The sequence below is a fragment of the Mirounga angustirostris genome, unplaced genomic scaffold, assembly GCF_029215605.1.
Source record: "Mirounga angustirostris isolate CCGP_5_RB_7025 unplaced genomic scaffold, mMirAng1.0.hap1 SCAF_3, whole genome shotgun sequence".
Classification (NCBI taxonomy): domain Eukaryota; kingdom Metazoa; phylum Chordata; class Mammalia; order Carnivora; family Phocidae; genus Mirounga; species Mirounga angustirostris.
In genome coordinates this window covers 163644381-163671872 of record NW_026991711.1, presented here as the reverse complement: position 1 = coordinate 163671872, position 27492 = coordinate 163644381, and the positions used below count along the sequence as shown (strand labels likewise).

At 42.0% G+C, this 27492-nt stretch overlaps 2 protein-coding genes across 15 annotated transcripts in view; one reads left to right on the top strand and one right to left on the bottom strand.

Moving 5' to 3' along the window:
• The window catches only part of RAPH1 (Ras association (RalGDS/AF-6) and pleckstrin homology domains 1), a 93707-nt gene extending 73048 nt beyond the window's left edge, over positions 1-20659 (top strand). Inside the window, 5 exon segments of the mRNA XM_045868159.3 lie at positions 4553-4651; positions 5667-5787; positions 10115-10257; positions 12850-12984; positions 12986-20659. Of these exon segments, the coding sequence (XP_045724115.1) occupies positions 4553-4651; positions 5667-5787; positions 10115-10257; positions 12850-12984; positions 12986-14881 (2394 nt within the window). The 3' untranslated portion in view covers positions 14882-20659.
• ABI2 (abl interactor 2) overlaps positions 1-27492 on the bottom strand; it is a 169210-nt gene that overhangs the window by 24465 nt on the left and 117253 nt on the right. For 8 of the 14 annotated variants that reach the window (XM_045868163.3, XM_045868164.3, XM_064586954.1 and 5 more), the window contains one exon: positions 21201-25801. The exons of 1 other annotated variant lie outside the window; for it this stretch is intronic. In XM_045868163.3, coding sequence (XP_045724119.1) covers positions 25626-25801 — 176 coding nt within the window. In that variant the 3' untranslated portion in view covers positions 21201-25625. Of the gene's footprint in view, positions 1-9288; positions 9899-21200; positions 25802-27492 lie in introns of those variants that run through there. 5 more of the 14 variants (XR_010410273.1, XR_010410272.1, XR_010410271.1 and 2 more) reach the window with 3 other exon arrangements.

The following is a 27492-nucleotide window of genomic DNA, read 5'->3' as shown; positions in this document are numbered from 1 at the left end:
CTCCTTCGTACTTGCTCTTAGCTCTTGTGTGATTTTTAAAATTTTTTTAAAGATTTTATTTATTTGAGAGAATACAAGTTGGGGGAAGGGGGCCCCACTGAGCAAGGAGCCCGACTTGACTTGGGCTCTATCCCAGGACCCTGGGATCATGACCTGAACCAAAGGCAGATACTTAACCCACGGAGCCACCCAAGTGCCCCTCTTGTGTGATATTGTGGGGAAAAGAGGAGAGAGGCAGCACATTTGAAAGAAGCAGCTTTCACTACTAATAAGACAGAAGTAGGACATAATTAAGAGCACAGGCCTTGGAATGAGGTGGCATGGTTTCAAATCCTGGTTCTTTCACTAATAAACATGGATATGTGAGCAACTTAGAGTGCTGTCTTAACCCCTCTGTGCCTCAGTTTCTCTTCATTTGATGAAGATAGTAGTATGTAACTTACTGGGTTTTCCTGAGGGGGGAATGAGCTAATTAATATATGTGACATATTTAGTATAATGCCTGGTATATACTAAGTGCTCAATAAATGCCACTTTTTTTTTAAAGTAATCTCTACACCCAGTGTAGGGCTCGAACTCACAACTCCAAGATCAAGAGTCGCATCCTCTACTGACTGAGCCAGCCAGGCCTCCCAATAAATGTCATTTTTAATGAAATAATATATTGAGGGTGCCTGGGTGGCTCAGTCGTTAAGCGTCTGCCTTCGGCTCAGGTCATGATCCCAGGGTCCTGGGATCGAGTCCCACATCAGGCTCTCTGCTCGGCGGGAAGCCTGCTTCTCCCTCTCCCACTCCCCCTGCTTGTGTTCCTGCTTTCGCTATCTCTCTCTCTGTCAAATAAATAAATAAAATCTTAAAAAAAAAAAAAAAAGAAAGAAAGAATATATTGATGGAATAAGGAACTGCCTGAGGAATTGGTGCAGAGCCTGGGTGACCATAATGAAGGCTATAGGAAGGAATGCCTTTATTTTGTGGGAGGTTGAAAAAGACAAGTTATGGGGTCCTAAAATGAACCTTAACCTAGCAAGTGACCTGCAAATATTAAGCATATCATAGGGGCATCTGGGTGGCTCAGTTGGTTAAGTGTCCAACTCTAGATTTCAGCTTAGGTCATAATCTCAAGGTCATGAGATTGAGCCCCCTGTCAGGCTCTGCTCAGCACAGTCTGCTTGGAATTCTCTTCTGTCTCCCTCTCCCTCTGCCCCACCCCTGCTTGCATGCATGCATGCTCTCTCTCTCTCTCCCTAAATAAGTAAATAAAATGTTTTTATAAAAAAAGTCATATCATAGTATTCTTTGTGGTGGTATTTGGATTCCCAGGTTAGAGAAATGAGGAGAAAAGGATAAGAGGATTGTTTCCCTTTGATTTTCTCTGATGTTGTGTTGATAAAAACACTCCCTTAGGGTATAGAATAAGTAGAACACACTTAGGCAGGGCCACGGCTACAGTTGAACACCCATGTGTGGTGGGTAGCCCTGCTCTCAGAAAATGGAATCAGTCAAGAATGGTTTATGAATCACCATAAAGAGAGGGAGTGGTGGTAAAGACTGAGAGCCATCCTGTAGCCCCTTGTTCAGATGTCCAAACCTTGCCCTGTAGGTGGTGCCTGAGTGACGCCCCTCTTCAAGCCCTAATTGGTAATACTGACGAAAGCCCTTTCTCAGCCATCCCATTTTCTGCACGAACTGGGGCTTCTGTTTTGCTCACAGTGTATCCCAGCACCTACTTAAAGACCTGGCAAATAGTTCTTACTCAGTAAATATCTGTTGCATGAATGAATGAGATAAAATTGCCCTTCCTGGGCGCCTGGGTGGCTCAGTCGTTAAGCGTCTGCCTTCGGCTCAGGTCATGATCCCAGGGTCCTGGAATCGAGTCCCACATCGGGCTCCCTACTCGGCAGGAAGCCTGCTTCTCGCTCTCCCACTCCCCCTGCTTATGTTCCTGCTCTCGCTCTCTCTCTGTCAAATAAATAAATAAAATCTTTAAAAAAAAAAAAAATTGCCCTTCCTTATTCTATGGAAAAATATATCTCCTCTACCTGTCCTCCTTTGCTTTTTCAAGATTGCTATGGTGGTTTATCATAATGTGATTTAATAAGGATGAGGGAATATATTCCAAGAGAAGGCTGTGGAGCCTATAGTATTAGGAGAGAACACTGTTAAGTATTGTTTGGCTAACCTCCTTTTTTTTTTTTTTTTTTTTTTTTAGTTTCAGAGGTAGAATTTAGTGATTCATCAGTTGCATATAACACCCAGTGTTCATTACATCAAGTGCCCTCCTTAATGCCCATCACTCAGTTACCCCATCCTCCCTCCCACTACCCTTAGTTTGTTTCTTATAGTTAAGAGTCTCTTAGGGTTTGCCTCCCTCTCTGTTATCATCTTTTATTTTTCCTTCCCTTCCCCCATGTTCATCTGTTTTGTTTCTTAAATTCCACATATGAGGGCGCCTGGGTGGCTCAGTTGGTTAAGCGACTGCCTTCAGCTCAGGTCATGATCCTGGAGTCGCAGGATCGAGTCCCACATTGGGCTCCCTGCTCAGCAGGGAGTCGGCTTCTCCCTCTGACCCTCCCCCTCTCATGTGCTCTCTCTCTCTCTCAAATAAATAAATAAAATCTTATTTTTTTTTAAAGATTTTATTTATTTATTTGAGACAGAGAGAATGAGAGAGACAGCACATGAGAGGGGGGAGGGTCAGAGGGAGAAGCAGGCTCCCTGCCGAGCAGGGAGCCCGATGCGGAACTCGATCCCGGGACTCCAGGATCATGACCTGAGCCAAAGGCAGTCGTTTAACCAACTGAGCCACCCAGGCGCCCTAAATAAAATCTTAAAAAAAAAAAAAAATCCCACATATGATCTCACAACCTTGAGATCCACCAAACACCACCATTCCACGTGAAATGGTATTTGTCATTCTCTATTTCGCTTAGCATAATACCCTCTAGTTCCATCCATGCCATTTGCCAACCTCTTTTTGTTGATGATTTATTGTTTAAAACTTTCACTCTAGCCTTTAGTAACTAAATTGGTTTTGGTATTAAATGTTTTATTATAGGAGCTGAGCTCTATATAGCAATGTATAGAATAGAATAAATGGATTTAAATTTCTCTCATTGTAGACCAGAGAGATTGACCTTTTTTTTTTTTTTTAAAGAGAGCATATGCGAGAGTGAGCAGGGGGGGTCGGAGGGGCAGAGGGAGAGAGAGAATCTTAAGCAGGCTCCATGCCCAGTGTGGAGCCTGACTTGGGGCTCAGTCTCACAACCCTGAGATCATGACCTGAGCCAAAATCAAGAGTCCGATGCTTAACCAACTGAGCCACCCAGGCACCCCAAGATTGATCTACAACAGTGCAGATACATAACTTATATGGGTGGTCATCTATTTCTGCAGCATTGAGAACTTACCCAAATTGCTTATTTTATTGATCTCCTGGATTTCCACAACAAATGTGGTTAGAGAATCTTTAAAGCCTCTTATAATTTAACATAATCTTAACTATTTCCCCAGGTAAAATGTAGCCATTTAAAAAATTTTTTTCAGAATAACTGAAAAGAGAAGTAATAACTAACAACTATTACATCCAGAACCAAGTGTGATCTAGGGTTTTTCTTTCCAGGGAAGTAGTGGTTGTGGCCCAGTAGAGTTAAAATACCTTAAGTCTGTTCTAGCACTTGCATTGTATAGCTGGTCTAGTCAGTCACCTCCCATCCAAACTGCAGCTGAAAAGTGAAAACTGAATCTGATGATGCAGTTGAAAAGCTGCTCACTCCCTGGAGGGCATGTGCTGTGGGCAGATGGGGTGCAGAGCAGTGCTTAGTCCACAACAGGGGGCACCACTGCACCAGGTGTGAGCGCCCACTCATGTCCCAGGTGCTGTGCCCTGCACTCACCCACCCCACCCACCGGTTCACCTCCACAGAAGCACTAGAAGCTCTACCAAACACCCTCTCGTTTGGAGTCTTCTGAATTCCTGATTCCAGTGGCCTCCAAGTGAAATCAAAATCTTCCCTTTCACAGTCTTATAGATGAAGAGTTCTGTTGAGTTTGTTAACCTCGATGGACTATGTTTCTCTGAAATATAGAAGGGGTATTTGGGGATTTGCTGTGCTGTAAAGATATTTTTTAACTTGCATATCTTGACCTAAAATTTAACACAAGTTTCTTTGTAGTTTATTTTTTTTTTAATTTTTTAAATTTATTTTTATTTATTTATTTATTAGGGAAAGAGCAGGGGGAGGGACAGAGGGAAAGGGAGAGAGAGAATCCTAAGCAGGGGCTTGATCTCACAACGTTGAGATCATGACCTGAGCCAAAATCAAGAGTCAGCTGCTAAACCAACTGAACCACCCAGGGGCCTTGCTTTGTAGTTTATTTTGTAAAAATACTTATGGGCCATGTTATTTGGCCTTATGGCCGTATAAGACGTACAAATTATTTTTGGCTGTTAACTCTGATGACCTATAACGTGTCAGGGTCTGTTTAAGCTTTGATAAGAGTTTTTCTTTAGTTCTTCAGGGTACTGAATTGGACTTTGCCTTTAATCTTGCAGCACCCACAGATCCAGAAGAAATCTCAGTACATCAAGTACCTTTGTTGTGATGATGTGAGGACCCTGCATCAATGGGTCAATGGTATCCGCATTGCAAAGGTAGGGTGTTCTGTTTTGGTTTGATAGAATAATGAGGTGTTTCAAGATGTAGTTTTGATTGTCATGACAGTTATTCTAGTCATTTCATGTTTATGATTTTGTCAGTGTTTTCTGAGGCCTAAGTTTTATTTTTTAAATGTCTTAGGGGATAAACATTTAGCAGTTGGTATCCATGGAATAATACTGCTGGTAAAAGCTTGTGTAGCATCAGAGTGATTTATTTTGGCTCTGACGAACACATTATATGATGCTTATACAGCAGAGTTTAGCCTAAGCAAAAGAAATTTTTTGAGAATTAAATCACCTCAGGGTGGGAATAGGGGGACCAATAAGCAGGACACAGGATTTTTAGGGCCGTGAAAATATTCATACTTGGTGTGATACTATAATGGTGAATACATGTCATTATGCATTTCTCCAGACCCATAGAATGTGTAACACCAAGAGTGAACGTAAGGTAAACTGTGGACTTTGATGATTAGGTGCTAATGTAGGTTCATTGATTGAAACAAATGCACCCTCTGGTGGAGAATACTGATAAATGAGAGAGATTGTGCACAGAGAGTGTCAGGGGGCATATGGGGAGTTTCTTTACCTTCCTCTCAGTTTTGCTGTGAACCGAAAACTGCTCTAAAAAAAAAAAAGTCTTTGAAAAAAATTTTAAGGACACCTTGAAGAGGATTACGCATTAAACATGAAGGAATATTTATGCCCATTAAGTGAAAATAAAATTTATGATAGCTATAAAATCAAAGTTGCTTTAGGAATAACAAAAAATCTTTATATTGATAATGAACAAATAAAGTGTTAACTTCTTGCTGCCTTTCTTAAAATGAGGATAAATAAGAGTTGATGGTAAATTACTGGTATTAAAAATAATTTTTGAAGTACTATAGGTATTATTTTTAATGCAAACTATGAATCAGTAAACAGAAAATATCCCCCTTTCTTACCTCATCCATCTGTATCATACCCAGTAATGTTCATTTGTCATCATTTACTGCCTTCTGTTTAGTACGGGAAACAGCTCTACATGAACTATCAAGAAGCCTTGAAGAGGACAGAGTCGGCTTATGATTGGACTTCCTTATCCAGCTCCAGCATTAAATCAGGATCCAGTTCTTCAAGCATCCCAGGTAGTTCGAAATGCTGACAGCCAATATGAAGAAATCTCTATAGACTGACGGCAGCCCTGGTTATTTCAGCAAGGTTCTTAAAACCAGAGCTGTACCTAATGTCTAAATTATAAAATAAATTTTGTTTTGGTGGTTAGAGGGGACAATATCATGGGCTAGTTCATAAATGTATTTGATATGGAGCACCATATAGTATATAAAGTTTTAAATCCAGGAGTGTTGTTATATATATTTATAAAGTTTATTTCAAACTCAATCATACTGCTGAACAACTGTGACTGTTAATATATACCTGGGAATAGAAAAGTTGCGTGGAGGAAGTCTGCATACTCAGAATCCATGATGAAACTGCCCTCCTTCCCCATAGGTTTCCTGACATTTCAGCAGAGTGGAAATAACTAGAATTAGTTCAGTATCACTGTTTAAGCCATCAGACTTACTAAAGTTTTCACAAGAAATCAGTGATACTCAAAAAGTGCATATTTTCAGATTCCCACATCCTTTAAACAAGTATGCTATGATTACACCTTAAAATAAATGCTTCTTTCCCTTCAAAATACTCCATGAATGATAACTATGTCCTCTAAAAGCAAAATATTTTTTTTGTTCTGACGTCACATGAAAGAAATAATAACTTTAGGAAATATTTATTTATTTATTTTTTAAAGATTTTATTTATTTATTTATTTGAGAGAGAGAATGAGAGACAGAGAGCACGAGAGGGAAGAGGGTCAGAGGGAGAAGCAGACCCCCCGCTGAGCAGGGAGCCCGATGTGGGACTCAATCCCGGGACTCCAGGATCACGACCTGAGCCGAAGGCAGTTGCTTAACCAACTGAGCCACCCAGGTGCCCCTAGGAAATATTTAAATGAAAAAAAAAAACCCTCTCATTATTTATTAGTATAACATATAAATTAATCTTTCAGTAAATGTTTTTACCTGGCTACGTATGTACATTTTAAGGAATTCTACCATTTTCAGAATCTGTTTTGCTTTAGAATAAAATAAAAATGTGAACTTTTTAAAAAAGTATTTGACTAAAAAGTTGTATGACTATTTCATCTCTAAGTAAGTAGAAACAAAATGAGAATGTGTATGGGTTAGTATGCATGTATTTCCTAGTGCTGTCTACTGAGAGAAGTAGGAGCAGTGACACCCCAAGATCAGTGAAAATAGAGTGCCTTGATCTTGGTTTTCTAATACCATTTTCCAGAACAAAGAACTAGGGCTGTGGCAGAGAATAAGATGAGCCTGAAGCAGCTTAGGATGAAGGAAATGCTCAAAAAACACAGTGATGGGGCTGTGTAAAGGGACACAGGAGCCAACCTGAGAGTGTCCAGGTGCCAAAGCTGAAACAATTTGGGCAACAGAATAACATAGTGTAAGATTATAATCCAAATTGTAAAGTAAACAGCCATCAGTCCATACTGATATACATTATTGAATAAATAAATAAATGGGAAAGAGACAGATCTTCTGTATGGAAGATTTATAAATGGTTTATGCAGACACTTGCCCTCAAGGAGATGGAGCTTAATTCCCCCCTCAAGTGTGGGTTGTGCAGAGTAACTTGTTTCCAAAGAGGATAGCTGGGTGTGGGGAAAGGGGAGTAACTTTATAGTGGAGAAACCTGACAAACAGTACCCCAGCCAAGTGATCAAGGTCAGTACCTTCAGTAATATGTTCTATTGATAGCATGTACCCTTTACATAATGTGATGAGATTGGCGCTTTCCCTCTCTTGGTCTTCCTCTCCAAGTTTCATAACTCAGTCGAATCCGGAGAAAAACATCACAGACAAATCAAAATTGAGAGACATTCTGTAAAATACCTGACCCAGTATTCCTCAGAACCGTCAAAAGCATCAAAAACAAGGAAAGCCTGAGAAACTGTCATAGGAGACATTGACAACTAACTATAATGTGGTATCCTGGATCCAAAAAGGAAAAAAAAAAAGGACATAATGGAAAAACTAGTGAAATCCAAATAAAGTTTGGAGTGTAGTTAATAGTAATGTATCAGTGTTGGTTCCTTAGTTGTGACAATGTACATGGTAATATAGCAAGTTAATAATGAGGTAAATTGGGTGCTAGGTGTGTAGGAACTCTGTTCTAGCTTTGCAACTTCTCCATAAATCTACAACTATTCTGTAAATGTTTATTAAAGGGGAGGAAGACACTTTTGAGATAATGGATTGAGAAAGGCAAGGTAAGAGTATGTCACAAGTTAAGATTTTAGAAAAATTAAGGGAAAGATTGAGATAAAAGATGCCATAATATTTTTTGAATTAATACAGCATTAATCCACACATTTTATGAAGTGGTGTGATGCCTTTTCCTAGTCCAGCATCATCCCTCCTTATACAGTGTTAAGTATTATGCAGATTTTTAAATATAAATTGCAAAATCTTATACATTCATGCTGAAGAGAGCTCAAGGATTCACATGTTCCAGCCTCCTATCTTATCTGCTGTTGTTCTGGTTAGTAATTAAATAGGGATGTAGGAGGCTAGTGAAGTTGCAGCTTTTTAAAAAACACTCAGCAGTTACACAAGAAACAAGTGTTGGCGAGGATGTGGAGAAAAAGGAACCCTTATGCACTGTTGGTGGGAACACAAATTGGTGCAGCCACTGTGGAAAGCAGTTATGGAGGTTCCTCAAAAAATTAAAAATAGAAGTACCCTACAATCCAGGAATCACACCCCAGGGTATTTACTCAAAGAATACAAAAACAGTAGTTCAAAAGGATATACGCCCCCCTTTGTTTATGGCAGCATTATTTACAAGAGCCAAGCTATGGAACTATGAAAGAGCCCAGATGTCTATGGATGGATGAATGGATAAAGAAGATGTGGTGTCTGTCTATATATATATAGACAGACATATATATATATAGAGAGAGAGAGAGAGAGAGAGAGAGACATACACCTATATATATATATATATATATATAGACATACACCTACACCTATATACACACACACACACACACACAGGAATATTATTTGGCCATAAAAGAAATCTTGGGGTGCCTGGGTGGCTCAGTCGTTAAGCGTCTGCCTTCGGCTCAGGTCATGATCCCAGAGTCCTGGGATCGAGCCCCGCATCGGGCTCCCTGCTCGGCAGGAAGCCTACTTCTCCCTCTCCCTCTCCCCCTGCTTGTGTTCCCTCTCACTCTGTCTCTCTCTCTGTCAAATAAATAAATAAAATCTTTAAAAAAAAACAAGAAATCTTGCCATTTGCAACAACACGGATGGAGCTAGAGAATGTTAAGTGAAATAAGTCAGAGAAAGACAAATACCAAATTTCACTCATCTGTGGAATTTAAGAAACAAAACAAATGAGCAAAGGAAAGAGAGAGAGGCAAACCAAGAAACAGACTCTTAACTAGAGAGAACAAACTGATGGTTACCAGAGGGGAGGTGGATGGGGGAATGGGTAAAATAGGTGATGGGGATTAAGGAGGACACTTGCTGTGATGAGCACTAAGTAATGTATAGAATTGTTGAATCACTATACTGTACACCTGAAACTAATATAACTTAATTATACTGGAATTAAAATAAAAAATTTTAAAAAGACTCAGCAATTGAATGATGAAGAAAGAAGAAAACAGAGTAGGTTTTATCCTGTATTTTTGCCTGAGGATATGTCTTAACTTTATCCAGAGGAGTTTGTGGCTGTCATCTCTGTACTGCTTCTGTAACTTGGCTGGACTTGATTAAAAAGCAATCTAATAATATACCCCCCACACACACACAGAGTCATTGGATAGGACTAGCTTTAACACCTGAATCTCCACCAGATGTTGGCCACTGGGCTAGGTGCTTCCTTCCGCATGGTTATCTTACCTGACTTGGGGTCCAGTGACATAATCTCCCCAGGTCCCTCACCCTGGATGCCAGAGAGACATCCAGTGTATCCGCCACCATTCCCAGCAACCCTGAGCTCAAGTGAGATGTATTTTCTAGGGATGCAGGTACTGGTACTACCAGGCAGCAGCTACACGGTAGCCTGGCCTCCAGGCAAGGCGAGAACACCTCTTCAAGGTTGTCAGGATACCAGTAACGTTACACAAATCTTTCATTGTGATGTTCAGTCTGTCATGGTGAGCTGTTTAAAAAGAACCAAGATTTCCTATTAGCCCTAAGATAAGGAAAGTTTTCTAGAGGAAAGTTCAGACTGTGTTTATATGAAATGAGTAAAAGTAGCTTGTTGCAGTCCTGCATAGCATCTGATCTTGTGTAAAAGAGCTCGCTAACTGTACATATTCATACTGTCGGAATAACAACTTAATTAATCCTATTTTTGAAAATCTATTTTAAACAGAGTCTCAGTCAAATCATTCTAATCAATCTGACAGCGGAGTATCTGATACTCAGCCAGCAGGACATGTCCGTTCCCAGAGTATTGTGAGCTCCATCTTCTCTGAAGCCTGGAAACGTGGTACTCAGTTGGAAGAGTCCAGCAAGGTAGGTAACACACTGGTGATAATTTATATAAAAAAAATCTTTGATGTTCCATGGGTTAGTTTGTTGCTTTTATTCCTTTATTAGAACTCTTTCTTGGCCCTATTTCAGTATTCTTACTTTGACTTCTCTTCAGAAATGAGTATCTGTGAATTGGCTCTAGTGACCTAAGATCTCAAACTGGCAATTTAATGACTATCGATGGTTCAGACTTTTAAGAAATAATGATGTCTTCCCTTTCACCCTTAATCAGTTGGGATGGAGCAACACCATTTAGTGCCAGGGCCCTAACTTTGTTTCAGAGAAGCTTTAATGGTTCGTTACTCATTATTAATCTATTCAGACTCCTTCCTTTGTCTTCTATTCTTTTATGCTTTTTGGCATTTCTCTGCACATGAGATTTTCTCAAATTTTAGTATATGCAGAAGACATAAATTCAGATTAATCCCCTTAAAATTTTGGATCCCTGAGCTTTGCACAGTAGGTTGTTCAGTGACACTGAAGGACGAATTATAATTATTGCAGGACTGTTTAGAAATATGTAGGTTCTCTAGCCCGGGTGAAAGCCATCGAATCAGACTGCCTCTGAAGTTCGGAGGCCAGCCTTGTGTGTCACGGCTGCCCTCGCCCGCTGAGCGGGAGGCGCTCACGCCGTCGCCATCACCGTCACCGAGGGGCCAGTGGCACGGCTGGCCTGAGCATTGTGCTTCTACCCAGTAACCATCGTGATTTTTTTTGTTCTTTTGGTCTGAATCACTTACACAAGTACACTCACCAAAGAGAATTAAATGGATCGTTTCCTTTAATTTATTCCTTTATTTGCATTTGTGGTGTATTAACTGCTCCTCAGCAAGAGGCATTAGTAGCCCCATGTCGGGGTGGGACACTTTGTCTTAGAAAGAAATTTTTGAAAATCGGTTCTAATGACCTGAATTTTCAGAGCACTCACAGTTTGTTTAACTCCTTTATCAGGGGCTCAGATTTTAAGAAATAATTGTCTCCCTTTCCCACTTAATCAGTTTGGATGAAACAGCCCTATCTTGTGCTTATTGATAACTCTGTATGTGTAGTTGGAGAAGCAGATTTGCACAATTCAGATATCTAAAGAAAAGTCTGCTCCCTTACTAAATTTTTAATAGTGTTAACCCTGTACATTTTAAGTGAAAGGCCAAGAGGAAAACAAAATAATACTAAAGGTCCGAATGCTGTGTGCTGAAGCCACAGAGTTGGTCGTGGTAGTTTCTGGAGCGCGAACCGTTCTGTGCAGCATCGATGGTGTGTCTTGACCCCACCTGTGTTTCTTCTGTTACCTCAGCCTCAGGTGCCAAATGAGAAGGCCAGCACGGCTGAGGTCTGCACCCCTGCAGCAGCCAAGACAGGGTCAAGTTAAGGTCAGGGGCTGTTCTTTGGAAACACATTAACCTGGGTGACCCCTGTAACCAAGTCTCGCAGACTAATGCTTTTACTTTGTGCAATTTTTAAAGAAACATGTGAGTGTCCTGGTGGGCATTGGAATTCAGCCCCGTCCTGAGCCTTCTAGTCTACTAACCTGAGCGTTCTTGATGCTAATTAGATGTCATTTGTAGTTTGGAAACAAATGGTTTATCTTGGATCCTCAGAGTCTGTTCAAAGAACCTAAAACACGTGCCCAAGCTTTATTAAACCAAGGGCCCTTCCTTTGCTCTTTTCAAAAGTACTTGAACCACATTCATGCATGAGTGGCTCCATGACACAGATGACCAGATGTGGTAACCCGGGCAGTGCCAGAGGTGCCCGAGGGGCTGGTCAGCAGGTTGTTGGCAAACTCTAGCTGCCATTCCTTGATATATTTCCTTTAGTTTTCTAAGGTTTCTCCTCATTTTCTCCTGGCTTTTTCTGTATGGTATTTTTATAATCTTTTGCTGTAATGTTTATAAAGCATTTCTTTATGTATTTTCCAGTAAAACAAATGTAAAGAATGCCCCCCCTTTACCTGCATTGCTGGACTTCTGTGCATGTTGGATGCAAGTGTCTCACACGAACACGAGTGTGTGTGTCAAGCTCATTCATTCCCATGTGACTGTGCATGCCCTGCTGAACATTCTCATGTTCTCTCGTGTCAGCTTGCTAGCATCACACAGCCGTCCTCACTCCTCGGGAGGCCCTCCACCAGCACTCCTAAACCCGGTTATGGCATCTGCTTGATGTGGATGCGGCCATGGACTGAAAGGTGAACTCGAGCCATCACGTCTCCGCTTGCCACAGTCCGGGGGGGTCAGTGCACAGAGGTCCCCCCACGGGGGCTCCTGTTCGTGGCAGGCGTGGGAAAGTCAGGGCTCGGAGATCAGACAACCCGCCACTGATCAGCAGGACGTTTTCCCTAGATTGTTAGGCAGTCTTGCCACTTGAGAGTATTGCTGGGTGAACAAATTCCCTGTATACCCTTGGTGCCCAGGGAGTCTGATTTTCGCCTTCCTGACATTGTCCCACTGCAGAGTCCTTTCTCCCATGTCCCAGATTCCTTGTTTAGTTTGACGCAAAGCTTACCTCTGTAACTGTTGTGTTTGTTGTGTTTTCTCTCTCCCACCTCCCCCCCCCCCTTTATGCTCCTTTTAGGCCAGAATGGAGTCTATGAATCGACCCTACACTTCACTTATGCCCCCTTTATCCCCACAGCCCAAGCTGGTCACCCCCTACACTGCCTCACAGCCTTCCCCGCCTCTCCCACCCCCGCCCCCGCCCCCGCCCCCGCCCCCCCCCTCCACCCCCCCCACCTCCCCCACCTCTGCCCAGCCAGTCGGCACCTTCTGCTGGCTCAGCAGCCACCATGTTCGTCAAGTATAGCACAATAACCAGGCTGCAGAACGCTTCTCAGCACTCAGGACCCCTATTCAAGCCTCCGCCGCCCTCAGTGATACAGTCTCTGGCCTCCACCTCCCAGTCAGGAAAGCCTCAGATCCTGGTGCCCCCCAGTGGGGTCGTTCCCCCACCCCCGCCCCCACCCCCACCCCCCACCCCGGGCTCAGCTATGGCCCAGCTCAAACCGGCACCCTGCACCCCGTCCCTCCCACAGTTCAGCCCTCCACCTCCTCCACTGAAGATTCATCACGTTCAGCATGCCACTCAAGTGGCCCCTCTGACGCCACCACCACCCCCTCCTGTCCCTACACCCCTTCCTCCCCAGGCGCCCCCCAAACCCCTTGTGACGATGCCCCCACCAACCAGCACCAAGACCGTGCCCCCTGTTATGACACAAGCTGTGCCAGCCACACCTACTCCTCCAGCTCCCCCAGCAAAAAAGCAGCCGGCTTTTCCTGTGTCCCACATCCCACCCTCTTCCCCTGCTCCTCCTGGTCCAGTCCCCCCACCCACGTTGCCCAAGCAGCAGAGCTTCTGCGTAAAACCACCTCCCTCTCCGCTGTCTCCCGCGCCCTCAGTCGTGAAGCAGATAGCCAGCCAGTTTCCGCCCCCTCCAGCCCCTCCTCCCGTGGAGCAGCCCTTCAGGCCTCCCTCCGCGAATGTGGCCCCACAGTCCCCTCCTGCTGTGAAAGCGAAACCCAAGTGGCAGCCCAGCTCTATCCCTGTCCCCTCTCCGGATTTCCCTCCTCCTCCTCCTGAGAGCAGCCTGGTGTTTCCCCCTCCTCCTCCCCCCCCTCCGCCCCCCCCTCCTCCTCCTCCTCCTCCACCGGCCCTGGTCCCACCACCCCTGACAGCTACACCCTCAGCTTCTCCTGCCTCCGACAAAAGTGGATCTCCAGGCAAAAAGACCAGTAAGACATCCAGCCCCGGGGCAAAGAAACCTCCCCCAACCCCACAGCGAAACTCCAGCATTAAGTCCAGCAGTTGCACCGAGCACCCTGAGCCCAAGAGACCCTCAGTAGACAGTCTAGTGAGCAAGTTTGCATCGTCAGCAGAACCCTCAGGATCTCCCAGCAAAGAGACCCCACCACCTCCGGCGGCGCCCCCCAAACCCGGAAAACTAAGTCTTGCTGGAGTTAACCTTCCTGGAGTTCTCCAACAAGGGTGTGTGTCAACAAAAGCATCTGTCCTGAGTGGGCGCGGAAAGGACTCTGTGGTAGAATTTCCTTCTCCTCCATCCGATTCCGACTTCCCACCCCCTCCACCTGAAATAGAGCTTCCTCTGCCCCCCATAGAGATTCCAGCTGTATTCTCGGGAAACACCTCTCCAAAAGTGGCAGTCGTTAATCCTCAACCACAGCCATGGTCCAAAACATCGGCGAAGAAGGCCCCTCCCCCCACACGACCCAAACGGAATGACAGCACCCGCCTCACTCAAGCAGAGATCTCTGAGCAGCCAGCAACGGCCACAGTTGTGCCACAAGTGCCCACCTCTCCCAAGTCCGGCCTTAGCGTCCAGCCTGGATTCCTCGCTGACCTCAACAGGACACTGCAACGGAAGTCCGTCACCCGGCACGGCTCGCTCTCCTCCTCCCGCATGTCCAGGGCAGAGCCCACAGCCACCATGGATGATATGGCACTGCCGCCGCCCCCCCCGGAACTGCTTTCTGATCAACAGAAAGCCGGTTACGGAGGTAGTCATATATCGGGCTATGCAACACTGCGGAGAGGACCCCCTCCCGCACCCCCCAAGAGAGACCAGAACACCAAGCTCTCGAGAGACTGGTAGTAGCTACCGTAGGACTTTATTTGCGTGGTATCTGTAATCAGCTCTACAATCAGCTCACCTGATCACCTATGAATTCTGGTGTGCAGAGCCTCCTAGTATGATGTTGTTATTCAGGTAGTACCCAGCTGTGTGTGGTGTGTACGTGTGCGTGGACACGCATAGCTATACATAGATCGTGTGTTTATGTGTATGTATATATATGTATACATATATGTATGTGTATATGTATATAGAGAGCTGAGAGTGAGTCTATTTATTCCTTTTCTCTCCTAACCTGAATATGGGTTTGTGTATTTTGGGTGGAAGAGGCATGGAAGGGGATGTGTGTCCTGTCCCTTAGGATTTCTGTTATCTCTCATGTGGGTTGGACCAAAAACTTTTAATGACTGACTTAGAAGGCATTTTATAAGTGTTCATGTGCAGCCTCTCTGTGCATGTTGTGTATTATATATTAAGGAATAGATGTATTATGTGCTGTTTCTCAGTTTGAGAAGACAGCAGAATGTTTGGTGTATCGATGGGACTTTTAGGTTTGTTTTTTCCCCAGTTGGCTGAAGTTCGAACTGCTTGGCCGACACTTCATCACTTATACCTGAAGGGGCACTTTAAATCAGGAAACTGTCAGCATCATGGGTGGGTCACTAGTGCAGAATGGGGAAGTTTCCACAGATGCTGCGTCCGTCCGTGGTTGTGGATAGGAAGTAAACACACAATGTCACTAAACCATTCTAGTTGTAGGGCCGCCATGATCCCACCTGTATCTAGGATGTGTTCTGTCACAGGTAAGCTCTTTGCCTACAATACATGGATAATTTAGTACTGTAATCCCGGATAGTTCTTTTTGTACTGTTGGCATCTTTTTCACGAGCTTTGCGAAGCCTCATCAAGCTTGGCTTTGTGATTCTTGTTTTGATTTGTCGTGAGAGAATATCTGACACAATACCCCTGGAATGCTCTGTCCCGGTATGTCTTTGGGTCACCAGTTATATAGTGTGTGCTTTAGGTAGATGTTGATAGTAGAGATCTGTAGACAATTGCTCTATCACATACACACATCCCATGTCCGATACAGTGCATCATTACAAAAACAAAATTAGCTTCTGATTGCGTCTTTTTTGCGTGTCGCTCTAGAATGGGTGATTAGGAAAGAGCAGGCCTGCCCCCTGTGCAGGTACCATTTGTCGGGTTGTGTATGGACTGTGGTGTAGAAGAGAGAATCCACTGGAGTACGGGACTCTCCCAGCGGGAGGCGAAAAGGGAGGTTTGTGACCATTCCATCTTTAGCTACTAGAGCTCGCTCGGACTCTTGCTTGCTGTGGCCTGGTTGTGGAGATCTGTCCAGGTCCCCGGGTGTTCAGGTGGAGTAGTGTAGTCCAAGTACAGTGAGTGACATTACATATTATGCACGTGCGGTTTGGTGTAAAATGGAATCATTGCTCTAATGACCCACTGCATTCTCTCTGCTTCACACCCTGCCTGACGCCTTTGTTGTTGTTGCTGTTGCTGTTCTGTGAATTTTCCTTGGTATCTGAGAGAAGTATGTACTGTCCCATCAGTTTATGATGACGAAGTGGCCATTACAAATAAAATGCAACCTCAGAGCTGCTCTTAAACAATAAAAACTAGCCATCCCAGCGGTGATAAATGAGCACATCTTGTAATCCAAGTCTCTACCTGTCGTGAATCAGAATTACCAGTGCAGCCTGCAAAAATCTTTGACATTGTCCCATAAGAAAAAAGTGAAGTCAGTGCAGCGGGGCAGAGATAGTAAAGAATTTAAGAATAAGCAAAAGTTGTACTGTATACACAAGATACTCCTATAAACCCACCTCCAAAAAAAGGACTGCATCAGAGAGAGTATGAAGTGGCGCCTCTCCATTGCCTACATGTCTAGGATATCATTCAGCAATTCATGTGCTTACAGAGCAATAAGAATATGTACCACTGTGCATTTTTTAAAGTCCTGCTCTTTAAAAGACACTTTTTGGATCTTCTCATTTGTTCTCAAACTTTGTGTGCTTGATATTCTTAGGCTTATGAAGTGACCATTAACACATCGGCACTGTTAATTTAAGCATGCGCAGCAGTTTCAGTAATGGTTGAGCACAGATGGCCAAGCTCCGCTGTAACTCATGAGTGAAGTAACTTCCCACAGTTCTGCCTGCTGCCTGCAGCTTTATATTCTAAGGACCACCCTTATTTGTCAGGTAAAGTGAGTAATAGGAATCCAGTGACAGAAATATTCATCACTAGGGTTTTTGTGGGGGTGATGGTCTTTATTTTGCATGAAGGTGGACTTCAGCTTTCCTGGAGGGGAAAAACACTAGTATTCCCTCAGTCCTCCTTCACGCATGATTTGGGCCCTAAGATGCAGCCTTGCTTGAGTCAGTGTGGGGTGCCCTAGGACTTCTTGGCTTGTGTCAGTCCTGAGAGCCATCCGACCCGATGCGCCCGCGTTACCACTTTCCTGAAAGAGCAGACATCCTTTAGAACGCTTGCGGCACTAAGAAGAGAGCTGTGCCCTTTACACCCGAATCCCGTGGCTTGTCTGCAGCAGGTGGTTTTCCTTTACGTTTCTCCAAGGACAGAAAAGGCTATTACTAATCAGCTTTTCCCCCGTTTGTTTTATGTGAAACACTGAATCAGAGAACCCCACAAAATAATACATTAGATTATACTTCTAGCTTTTTACTCCCTAGTGGGATTTTTGTTGGGATGAAGTTGTGTGGGGTTCTTTTGAGACGACTCTGTTACTCTTGGAACTTCTCTCTGGTGTGTGGTTGGAGAACACGGACTGCCGAAGGACACTAGGGCTGCGCCTTCCTTCCTCCAGTGCCGTCTGCTCAGTAGCTCTTCCAACCCCATGTATCTGCTTCTGCTCAGAGAAGAACATCTGGGCAGCTGACCTGGCTGGACGGAGAAGTGAATAGCGTTGGGGGCAGTGCAAACAGGTGCCTGTTTCAGCTAGTGACTTGGTTAATTAGTGACAGCCTCCACTTCTACCACAGGTCATTTCAGAATTGGTGATCACCTGTGCTTAAGGTTTGGGTACTAACTCTGAAGGGCAGCAGAGCCTATTCTGTTAATAAAACAAATGACATAGGGGCGCCTGGGTGGCTCAGTCGTTAAGCGTCTGCCTTCGGCTCAGGTCATGGTCCCAGGGTCCTGGGATCGAGCCCCGCATCGGGCTCCCTGCTCCGCGGGAAGCCTGCTTTTCCCTCTCCCACTCCCCCTGCTTGTGTTCCCTCTCTCGCTGTCTCTGTCAAAGAAATAAAATCTTGAAAAAAAAAAATGACATAGGTTCTAGGTAAGAATATAAATGCTAGACTCTTCTGTATTGACATTTTATTCAGCTGGGTTTTTACTACTCAAACACATTTCTTCAGCTGCTATAATACTTCCTTAGGATAGGTATTCTTATGGCTTTCATAGGTACCCACCTAACTGTAAATTGGATTTTTTTTAAATTTCTGGGACTTTTTAAGATGAGAAAGATTGGCGACTTAAAAATTATAGGAAATAATTTTCATCAGAAAATGTCAAAGTAATGTAGAGGTGATGGTGTTTTACAGCTCTCTAAAATGAAAGTGCTCCCGCCCACTGACGGCATACTGTGCTAAGGGCCGTGAACCATCTTGGAAGTCCTCTCTCTGTGTGGAAGTTTACTTGCCACTAAAAACAATGCTGAGTTTATCAAGAAAGTTTAGACAAAATTGGGAGATCATGAATAAATAACCCCAATACAGTGACAACTGAGATCAAGATTAACAGGAGCTGTGCATCCAGTTAGTTTCAGAAGCTGCTCTTCTGGGAGAATACAACTGCTAATAAGCTTGTGTCAAGGATGTAAGGTTACGAAATAGCCTGGAAAAAAAAGTAAACGGTATGGACCGGTTTTATTTGACTATCAAGCCACCAACAGAACCCTTTGTCACCTTTTTTTCTTCCGCTAAAAGCAATTTGTTACAAACATGAGGTGAATTTAAAAAAACCTTTTCCCTAGTTTTAATTTTTCATATACCTTCACGAGCTAACAAATTACAACTGCTAAGTGTCTCAGATTTTATTCAAGTTTAGACCAGTTAAACCTGTATGGCCCTGTATGATTATAGGTGTAATGACTTGCTTTAAGTAGGTATAATAATTTGGATTTATACACTTGATGAGAAGATGTCTGTTTCTAAAACTCCCTTTTAGGTTGCCAGTACCTTTTGGCACTTTTGACTTTTGCTTATACACTTTACATCAATGTGGGTTATCCCTAGCCCTACAGGAGTATGTGCTCACTCACCAAGTTGAGATTTGATGCACAGAGAGATGCAAGTACAATGAAATATCCTATTTTTTTAAGATTTATTTTCCTTTAAAAATTCAATAGAACATTTCTACACTTTTAACCAGTCTATCCCTCCAGCTAAACAAGTGCTCTGTTCTTACTGTGCCCTCGGAAGGTCTATATGTAAAAGAAACCTGAAATTAAGCTGTAGAATACATTTGCTAAATAACAACAATATACTTGATAAACACGTTAAGGGAAAAAAATCTCCAATTTGTTTGCTCTTTGCTGAAGAGAAGACACTATCTGCTATAATCCCCAGTGCCTTGAACTCTTTTGGAGGAATAGCATTTAAAAAATATCCAACAAGCAAACTTTGAGGTGCTAGTGAAAGAAGGAAGATGAGTATTTGTAGTTTGCGCAGAAGTAGAGAAAGTGTCTGTCTCACAAGAGATGGCTTTCATCTACCTGAATGGGGTCTGGCCGCTTTCTACCAAAGACATTTAGAGAAGTGAGTCTAGTCAGGGTGATGGCGATTACTACATATTAAAAGATAGCTAAGTTCAGAAGTGACCCTGTTGATCATGGATGGCTATTAATACCAAGCTCTTAACTGCTGAAGCCTCAACCTCTTCTTAGGCAGAACATGCTTGCAGCACTTACAGAAAGTCTTTGCGTTTTGGGAACTGTCCATTGTTGTCAGATTTATTGTAACCTAATACCAAAAACTGCCATTTTTCATGATTCCTACTTCCTATATTTTTTTTTTCTACTTGTAAATAATCCCTCCTAGAAAATAAGCGTTAACTGGAATGTTTCAAATGATTTTGCTTAATTTTATCATTCGCCACTAGTGAACTCCTTTTATAGAAATGTACATTTACAATATCATTAGCTTGTGCTAAATGTTGTAAAAACAGTTTACTGTTTTAAAGGAAAGTTGCACATATTTAACTGGGATTGCTCCTTTTCCCATTTCTTGAAAAAATGGAGTCAAGGCTTACACTGTTATCTAGGCTGTGGGAGCTTTGCCATAAATAAATAGATACAATGTAGGAGTATAGTTTTTTAAAGCATGAAAAGAAGGCAAAAGGAACTGCATTATAAAGTACCTAATAGAGAACATTATTCAAGATTATGATTATGCACAGCTTGGTAAAGGTGAAGTTACAATTTTTTTTCTTTCAGCTTTGTTGTTTTCTTCTGCTTAAATGTACGCTCTCATTTCATTATGTGCCTTGCTCCCTGATTGTGCAAACCTATATATAGATTATATATAGATATATATATGAGAGAGAGATATATTCAGTACTACTGACAATGTTTTTTTTGTTCTACTGCTGGATTAAGTTATTTTCCAAATTACTCTACCAGTTACTGTCGGTGAACTATTGTAACGGCTTAGGACAGTAGTCATACAGTGTAAATTTGTTTTGTTTTGTGTTTTCATTATGTCCGCTTACCCAATCCTTAATAAAAAGAATACATAGATTTCATTTAAACATGGGGACTTGACTTGACTGTTTGTTTGTGGATCGGCATTCTTAAGAAATTGGTTTTGGCTGTTTATGTTGGGGTGCCCATAAATAAGCTGTGCAGTAAGAACAAATTAAGTGGGAAGGTAAATTAAACTACAATTTGATATGTTCAACTGGTTAACTTTTAGTTTGTACCAACAGAGGAGAAAGCAAGCTTTGCCTATTGAAACTAAGATCTTCTTCTTTAAACAAAGTAGAACCAAATCCAAAATGGGATGCTTTTTGTTTCAAAGCTTTGGTATCACAACAATAATGTGTTGGCCTGCCATGTCAAGGTATGTATAAATGTATATTTATAACGTATTTACAAATCTCTATCTTTTGTCAAATGAGGGTAAAAAAAGAAACCTCTCCTTTTTGTATTAAAAGAATTGTATTTAGGGGCAAGTGATCAGAAAACCCTCAGATTAGAACAACAGGGAAGGATTCTCTCCAATACACTTCGATTTACCACCTTAGTAACCTCTTTGGTTACTTGCATAAAAACATTCACAAGACATTTGGACATACTTTGTAGAATTTTATTTAGGTCAAGTTCTTAGTACACAGCAACAATTTCAAATACAATTTCGAAATTAAAAAGTGAAGATTCCCCCACTCAGCTGGAGGTGGCTTCATGGCACACACGAGAAACATTACTGGCAACAGACTGCTCCCTCAAGTTTTCCTGCATGATTTCTACTCAACTCAGGATACCAACCCTCCCTGCAGGAGCTTTAAAAATACAACTGGCCAGATCACAAGTTGTTTAACATTCTTTTTTGTAAACCATTTTAAGAAAAAAGATGCATGGACACAAAATATGAAAAACTTTTTCCATAGAATTCTGAAGTTGCAAAAGACATTTCCATCGTAATGTGAAAATAAGCTTTTCGTGTTTGTGTTTTACAAAAAAATCTCAAGATACTGAGCAAGGATCATTTATACACAGCTAGGCCCTATCGTTTCATTTGTCAATTTTTTTTAAGGTTTATGAGATTCTCAAAAAGAAACAGGAATAAAGTAAACGTAAGATTATGAGCACAATGCCTCCGTAAAAATACTGTTTTATAAGCCTCTCTCAACTAAGGCTCTTTGCTGTGCTCCTCCTGCCAGTGCTGAAATCAGGTAACCTATTTTTGCTACATAGTACTGAGTGGAGTAGTAGAAGGGTTAACATGAAGATAATTCTCACTAATTAAGTTGTGCTTTAGTACATTCCTTTAAACAGTTTGAATACTGATGGAATTTATCGAAACAGTGTTATCTTTTCAAGTATCTTCCTGAAGACATCAAGTAGCACTCGTAATTTTTAAAGAAACATACAGCATATTCAATTAAGACAGCTGTAGAAAAAGTACAGGCATTGAGTCAGGAACTCTACTGTTGTTAACTAGCTGTTATCTGAAATGAAACATCTAACCTCATCAGTTAAAATGAACTAAAATTTTTTAAATCTCATGTAGCTCTAAAATTCTAGGATTCTAAGTAAATCATGGAAGGGAAATCACCTTAACACCAGTCAGGAGTTCCTGGCCAAAGAAGTTCAGAAGTGAACAGATGGGAAGTGATTCAGATCCCCATTCTTTTCGAAGACTTGGCAGTCACCTGCCAAATCCTTCATCAAACCCTTTTCCAAGGGAAAGGTGGTCTTCAGAACATGTCATGCTCTCTCCACTGAGAAGAAAAGGTAATTTAAAAATAAAGGAACAGTTCTTAATGCAGAAAGGTACCTGCTAAAAGAAAATGAACACAAAAGGATAAAAGCAAAACTACCGTCATTTTGATGCCTCTCAAGCAGAAAAATCCTAAGTAATCATCTGTAATCAACATACAACTGCTAGGGAGCACAGCTCCATCACAGACATCAGTGCAAAGATGCATAAACCTTCTGTCTAGCTGGGTAAGAAACAGCAGCAGGATGGGGGGAAAGAAAGCGAGGGATAAGAAAGTCTCACCTAGTGACTTCTAGGAACACAGCAAAAGTAGCAGGCCCTTGCCCCCCCTAAGATGGGAACAGCAGGTGCCCCTGAGGGAGATAGAAAGCAGGTAGCCAAAAAATGGAGAATACTGAACAAGATATCTTCAAAGAATCATATTTACTCCAAATACAGCTGGGGCTGAATCTCTCAGGTCTAGATCTTGACACTATTTTGGTTTTTGATTTATTGCCTTAGCCATAAGGTCAACAAGAAAGTGATTTTCATTCATCTCCCCCGGGCCTTTCAAATACTAGTACCAAAAGTGGGGGGGTGGGAGAGGGAGAGAGACTTCAGTCACTTTTACTTTAAGGAAAAGCACTTCAGAAGGATAAAAAATCCCCTCTCCCATTAGATTCTCCCTCTATCCTGTTAAAATGGTTGCTTACGAGTCAGCAGATTTTAGACTTGGATCATCTTTGCCACAATATTATGTATCCTGTAAGATTTCTGCATTCATTTGGAATTCCTACTACCAACCATCCTGTAGTTCATAAAAAAAATAAATTGGGAGGGGGGACTTACGATAAATCAAGAAATACTACCTTCACAGACTATTAATAGCATGCAATCTGTGAAATATTACATACATTAAAAGTCTCCAATTACTGTAGGCCTGGCCCGTCATCATTACATAGCATCCTTCCAAGACAATATATAGAATTTAAAACTGTACAAAAATTTAAAATATGCAGAAAATCCAACAGGTATTTTTAAAACAATTGTATACATTAGTGTTAAATAATATAGAAAAAGTCAGCTGACCGATGGAGCCCCCTCTGCTGCAGGTCTTCAGTATGAAGGACTGCACCAGTGTCTTCTGCAGGCCACAGTCCAGCAGGGGTCCAAAAGGCAAGGTGACCGCCACCAACTTTTTTTGCACAATTATCTTCTCTGCTTCTATAGGTGTGAGCTGTGAATACTATATGGGATTTCAAAATACCCTCTTGCCTTAAAAATCCACTAAGCTTTCTCAGCACAAAGCTATTGAAGTAAAAACTGGAACACATCTAAATTTCAAAACAGTTTTCCTAGTTATACACCAACACTAAGAAGAGTTTAACCTATCCAGGTAGATAGTCTTGGTCCATAATGAACCTGAAGGCTCAGAGGACACTCAGGGCCATTACTTTAAAGGAAAACAGAGCATAAAGAATGTCAAGATGACCTAACAGAAGCATGAAGTGGAGGCAAGTTAATGAACGCTAATGTTGAAGAAATCTAAATGCAAAATAGCTACCTTGCAATGTGTGGGGGAAAACCCCTGCAACTTTAAAACAAGAAGTCTTGGTAAGGGAACCCTGTATCTGGGTCTGTTAAATAGTGTTGAAGTTTTATGCTCCGAAAACAGATCTACAAGTGGAATATTAACTTCTGCTTACACCATCTGAATTCCCTCATACACTAGTGCACTTGTTCATTTTTCAGTCAGATCCCCTTACCTACATTATCCTGTCCAAGGCCTTCATTTGAAATAAACGCAGTGCTTGCCTCTCTGTCCCCTTTTTACCCAGCACCGGGAAATGACTTGGCAAAGTCCCTGGGACGGGGACAAACCCAAGGCAGCTCTGGGCCCGTGAGCTGGGTCCTCACCACAAAATCCAGCTGCTGAGCAGCAAGCCCTCCTGGACCCTTTCATCGGTATTTTTTACACTGCTTAAAGAAGCGATGGTTAAAGCCAGCTGCCTTACGAGCTCCACTGAATGTGAAGCTGTAACTTGTACAGACAGAAAAAAATACTTACTGTTTCGCTCAAAATTATCTTGATTTTTATCTATGTAAGTAGATGAGTATTTGGCCTTAAACCTCTCATCCCACTATTCTTAGTCCAAGATAGAAGGTTCAAATTCTTGCCAAGAGCAGTGACTTCAAAAGCCAGTCAAAAAACCGGGAGAGTATTTACCTTTCCTAGAACTGAGTAAACTCAGCAGCAGTAACACTGGCCATTAACAACATTCGGGGAGCACAGGAGCGAGCCTCTGATTCCCAGTGACTGTCAAGAGACTTGAAAATAACGGCTGTTTTCCAAGAAAGAATGTCTTCCTGAATAGTGAGAGAAGTAAAGAAATAGCTGGTCTGACCTCCAAGATTCTGCTCCTGGAAACCGTGCCTAAGGCAAAGGTCTAGGATGCCTAGAGCACAACATTTTCTCCAGGTCAGTCTCAACCTCAGGAGCCTCACATCTAGCTTCACACGCCTGCTTCAGTCTGGGAGCCAGGCGACCGCGCGTCACACGCCTGGGCCCACCAGCCCTCGGTGGCAGCGCAGTCTCCTGCAGCGGCCACGGCACACTGAACTCAAACCAGCAACTGTTAACCACCCTCGCAATGTCTGGGACTCACTTCATCATCCTCAGTCTACAAAGTGAAAAACACGAAGGGATGCAAGTCAGCAGCACGCACTCGGTGCACTCAAGTGCTGAGAGAAGGCAGAATTTACAGTGTTAAGAGGAAAGAAGCCATCGAAACAGTTATAAAAATGGTTACGTATGCTATTTAAATACTAGTTCTCTGCTCCTCATCCGAGTGGAAGAAAGCGTGGGGCCGGGTACGGCACTAGGGCCACGAGGCTGACCCTCTGGCACAGGCACTGGAGAACGTCCAATGCCACAGATTCTGCAGGAGGAGAAATCCCAAGGGTGTACAGTATTCCTGAGAAAGATCCCAGATTTTCTGAATCAGTCTTAACCTGATTTGTCTTACAGAGTTATATGCTGTTATACCTCTGACCTATTTAGAAATGGTCACTTTATTTTAATCCAAACAGCTCAGCATAGTACAAATAATGGCAGAAAGATCCATTTGTTCAGATTCAGCTTGCTTTTTTAATACTGGGGAGTAAACCAAAAAAACATAAGTAGTTTGTGTCATTTGTATCCTTCCTTCATTTCACTGGAGGGGAATCCCCAGGGCCCTTTGATAATCTGGGAAGACCTGACTATTCCTGTGAGGGAAACACAGCCCTGCTGAGCTTTACTCAGAATAATGCATGATAGACTCAACATAATTCCCAGGAAAGAGCCCAGTCACTCCATTCATAACTCCCTCATACCAACCATCATCATTCTTCTTGATGACATAAATAATGGCTCCTTCCTGAAAGGACAGCTCATCTTCCTTGTCTTTTGTATAATCATAAATTGCCACAACTAGAGGGGGAAAAAAAATAGGATATGAAAAGAATAACATCCCCAGAAAGACAGAAACAAATAAATGAATATCCATCCTTTCCCAGCTGCTGCAGTACTTCAGTGACTTTCTAAACACAAACTAAAAAAATTTTTTTCTAATACCCAGTTATATACAATAAAATCCCATCTTGGAGAGGTCAGGTTCAAAACAGTATAAAAGGGAAGAAAAAAAAAAATCCTATTTAGTCAAACTTACCCTTCAGGAGCCTAGGGGAAAATACCTTACTGAACCAGAATCGGGAAAGATGGCTGCTACTTCAGCTGAGCTTGTTTAAGCACCATATTGTGTAAAAACACGTATCTTTAAACATGCGAATTATACTAGTGCAGTAAGATGCACCATAAAAGGCAAGTGAGAAAATGAGAATAAGGGAATAGCGGATTTACATCTCCAACTTTCTAGAACCTATACCTATTCATGAAGTAGAATAAGCAGTTGAATTCCCACGAGTTCTATGTGTCCAAAGTGGGAGTCTACTATATATAATCTTTTAAAACACAGGCTGCATTATGCCCGTTAAACATATCCACAATGATGGGCCAAAAGTTTTAAGAAAACAAAGATACCTGTCAGCCCTCCTGTAATTTTCACTGCTTAAATAAATTGGTAACAAAGCGGAGACAATCTCTGGTTGCTCATCATTAGACCTCAACAGTTTAGTTAACTTGGGATACCTTATAACTTGCTCAACTCCACATGAAGATTTATTTTTATAAAAGGATTCTCTGTACCTTTATTATACCACTCAGAACTTCACTCAAGAAAATCTCCATCTAGCCATCATTCTGATTAAGTATATACTGACTTTGTTAGTTTCTCATGCAAACTTAATCCTCACGTAAATAAGAAAACAAAACAACAGGGACTTATGATTTAGTGTGACTTGCCCTAGTTAATTTTTGTTTCTGGCCTGCTTTAGTAAAAATTAAATGGCTTTCTTAATCTCTGAATATTTGCCATTACAGTAATCTATTAAGGATACCAGAAAATACGTTAGAGGAGCCTCGGAAGAGTTTATAGTGTGTACTTCTCAAAACAGAACCAAACACCTAAATACAAATACAATTAGATGACACAGAAGTTTAACTAAATGGAAGAGAATACAAGATATGTAGAGTACTTCGTACTTCTAGTCAACCTAATATCGTTTAGCTTTTGAGTTGATAACATTCTTAATGCTTCTGGAAATGCAAACCCACTGCAAGTAATTAAGAGGAGAAGTCCTGCTAATTCTACCTCCTAAATCTCTCAAATCCAAACACTTTTCTCCATCATCAGCAGTCACTGCCCTAGTCAGGGCAGCAGGCTTTAAGACTACACCTATCACCCAGTACCTAAAGATTTTCTAAGCAATACGAGTGACATAATTTTATAGAGATACTTTCTAGATTCTCAACTTTAAAAATACTACTTCCTTACACCAGAAACTAATATAACATTGTATGTTAACTATACTGGAATTAAAATATATATATATTATATATATATGATCATATATATATATGGCTTCCTAAAACTGGTCTGCTGGAGATACCTTCAATCAGTCATAAAAATTCTCATTTCCTGTTTATCCTTAATAGTGGATTATCTTAAAGTACAAAACAGTTCTGGGTGCCAAAGGGACAATTCAAAATACTGGTGTGGTATA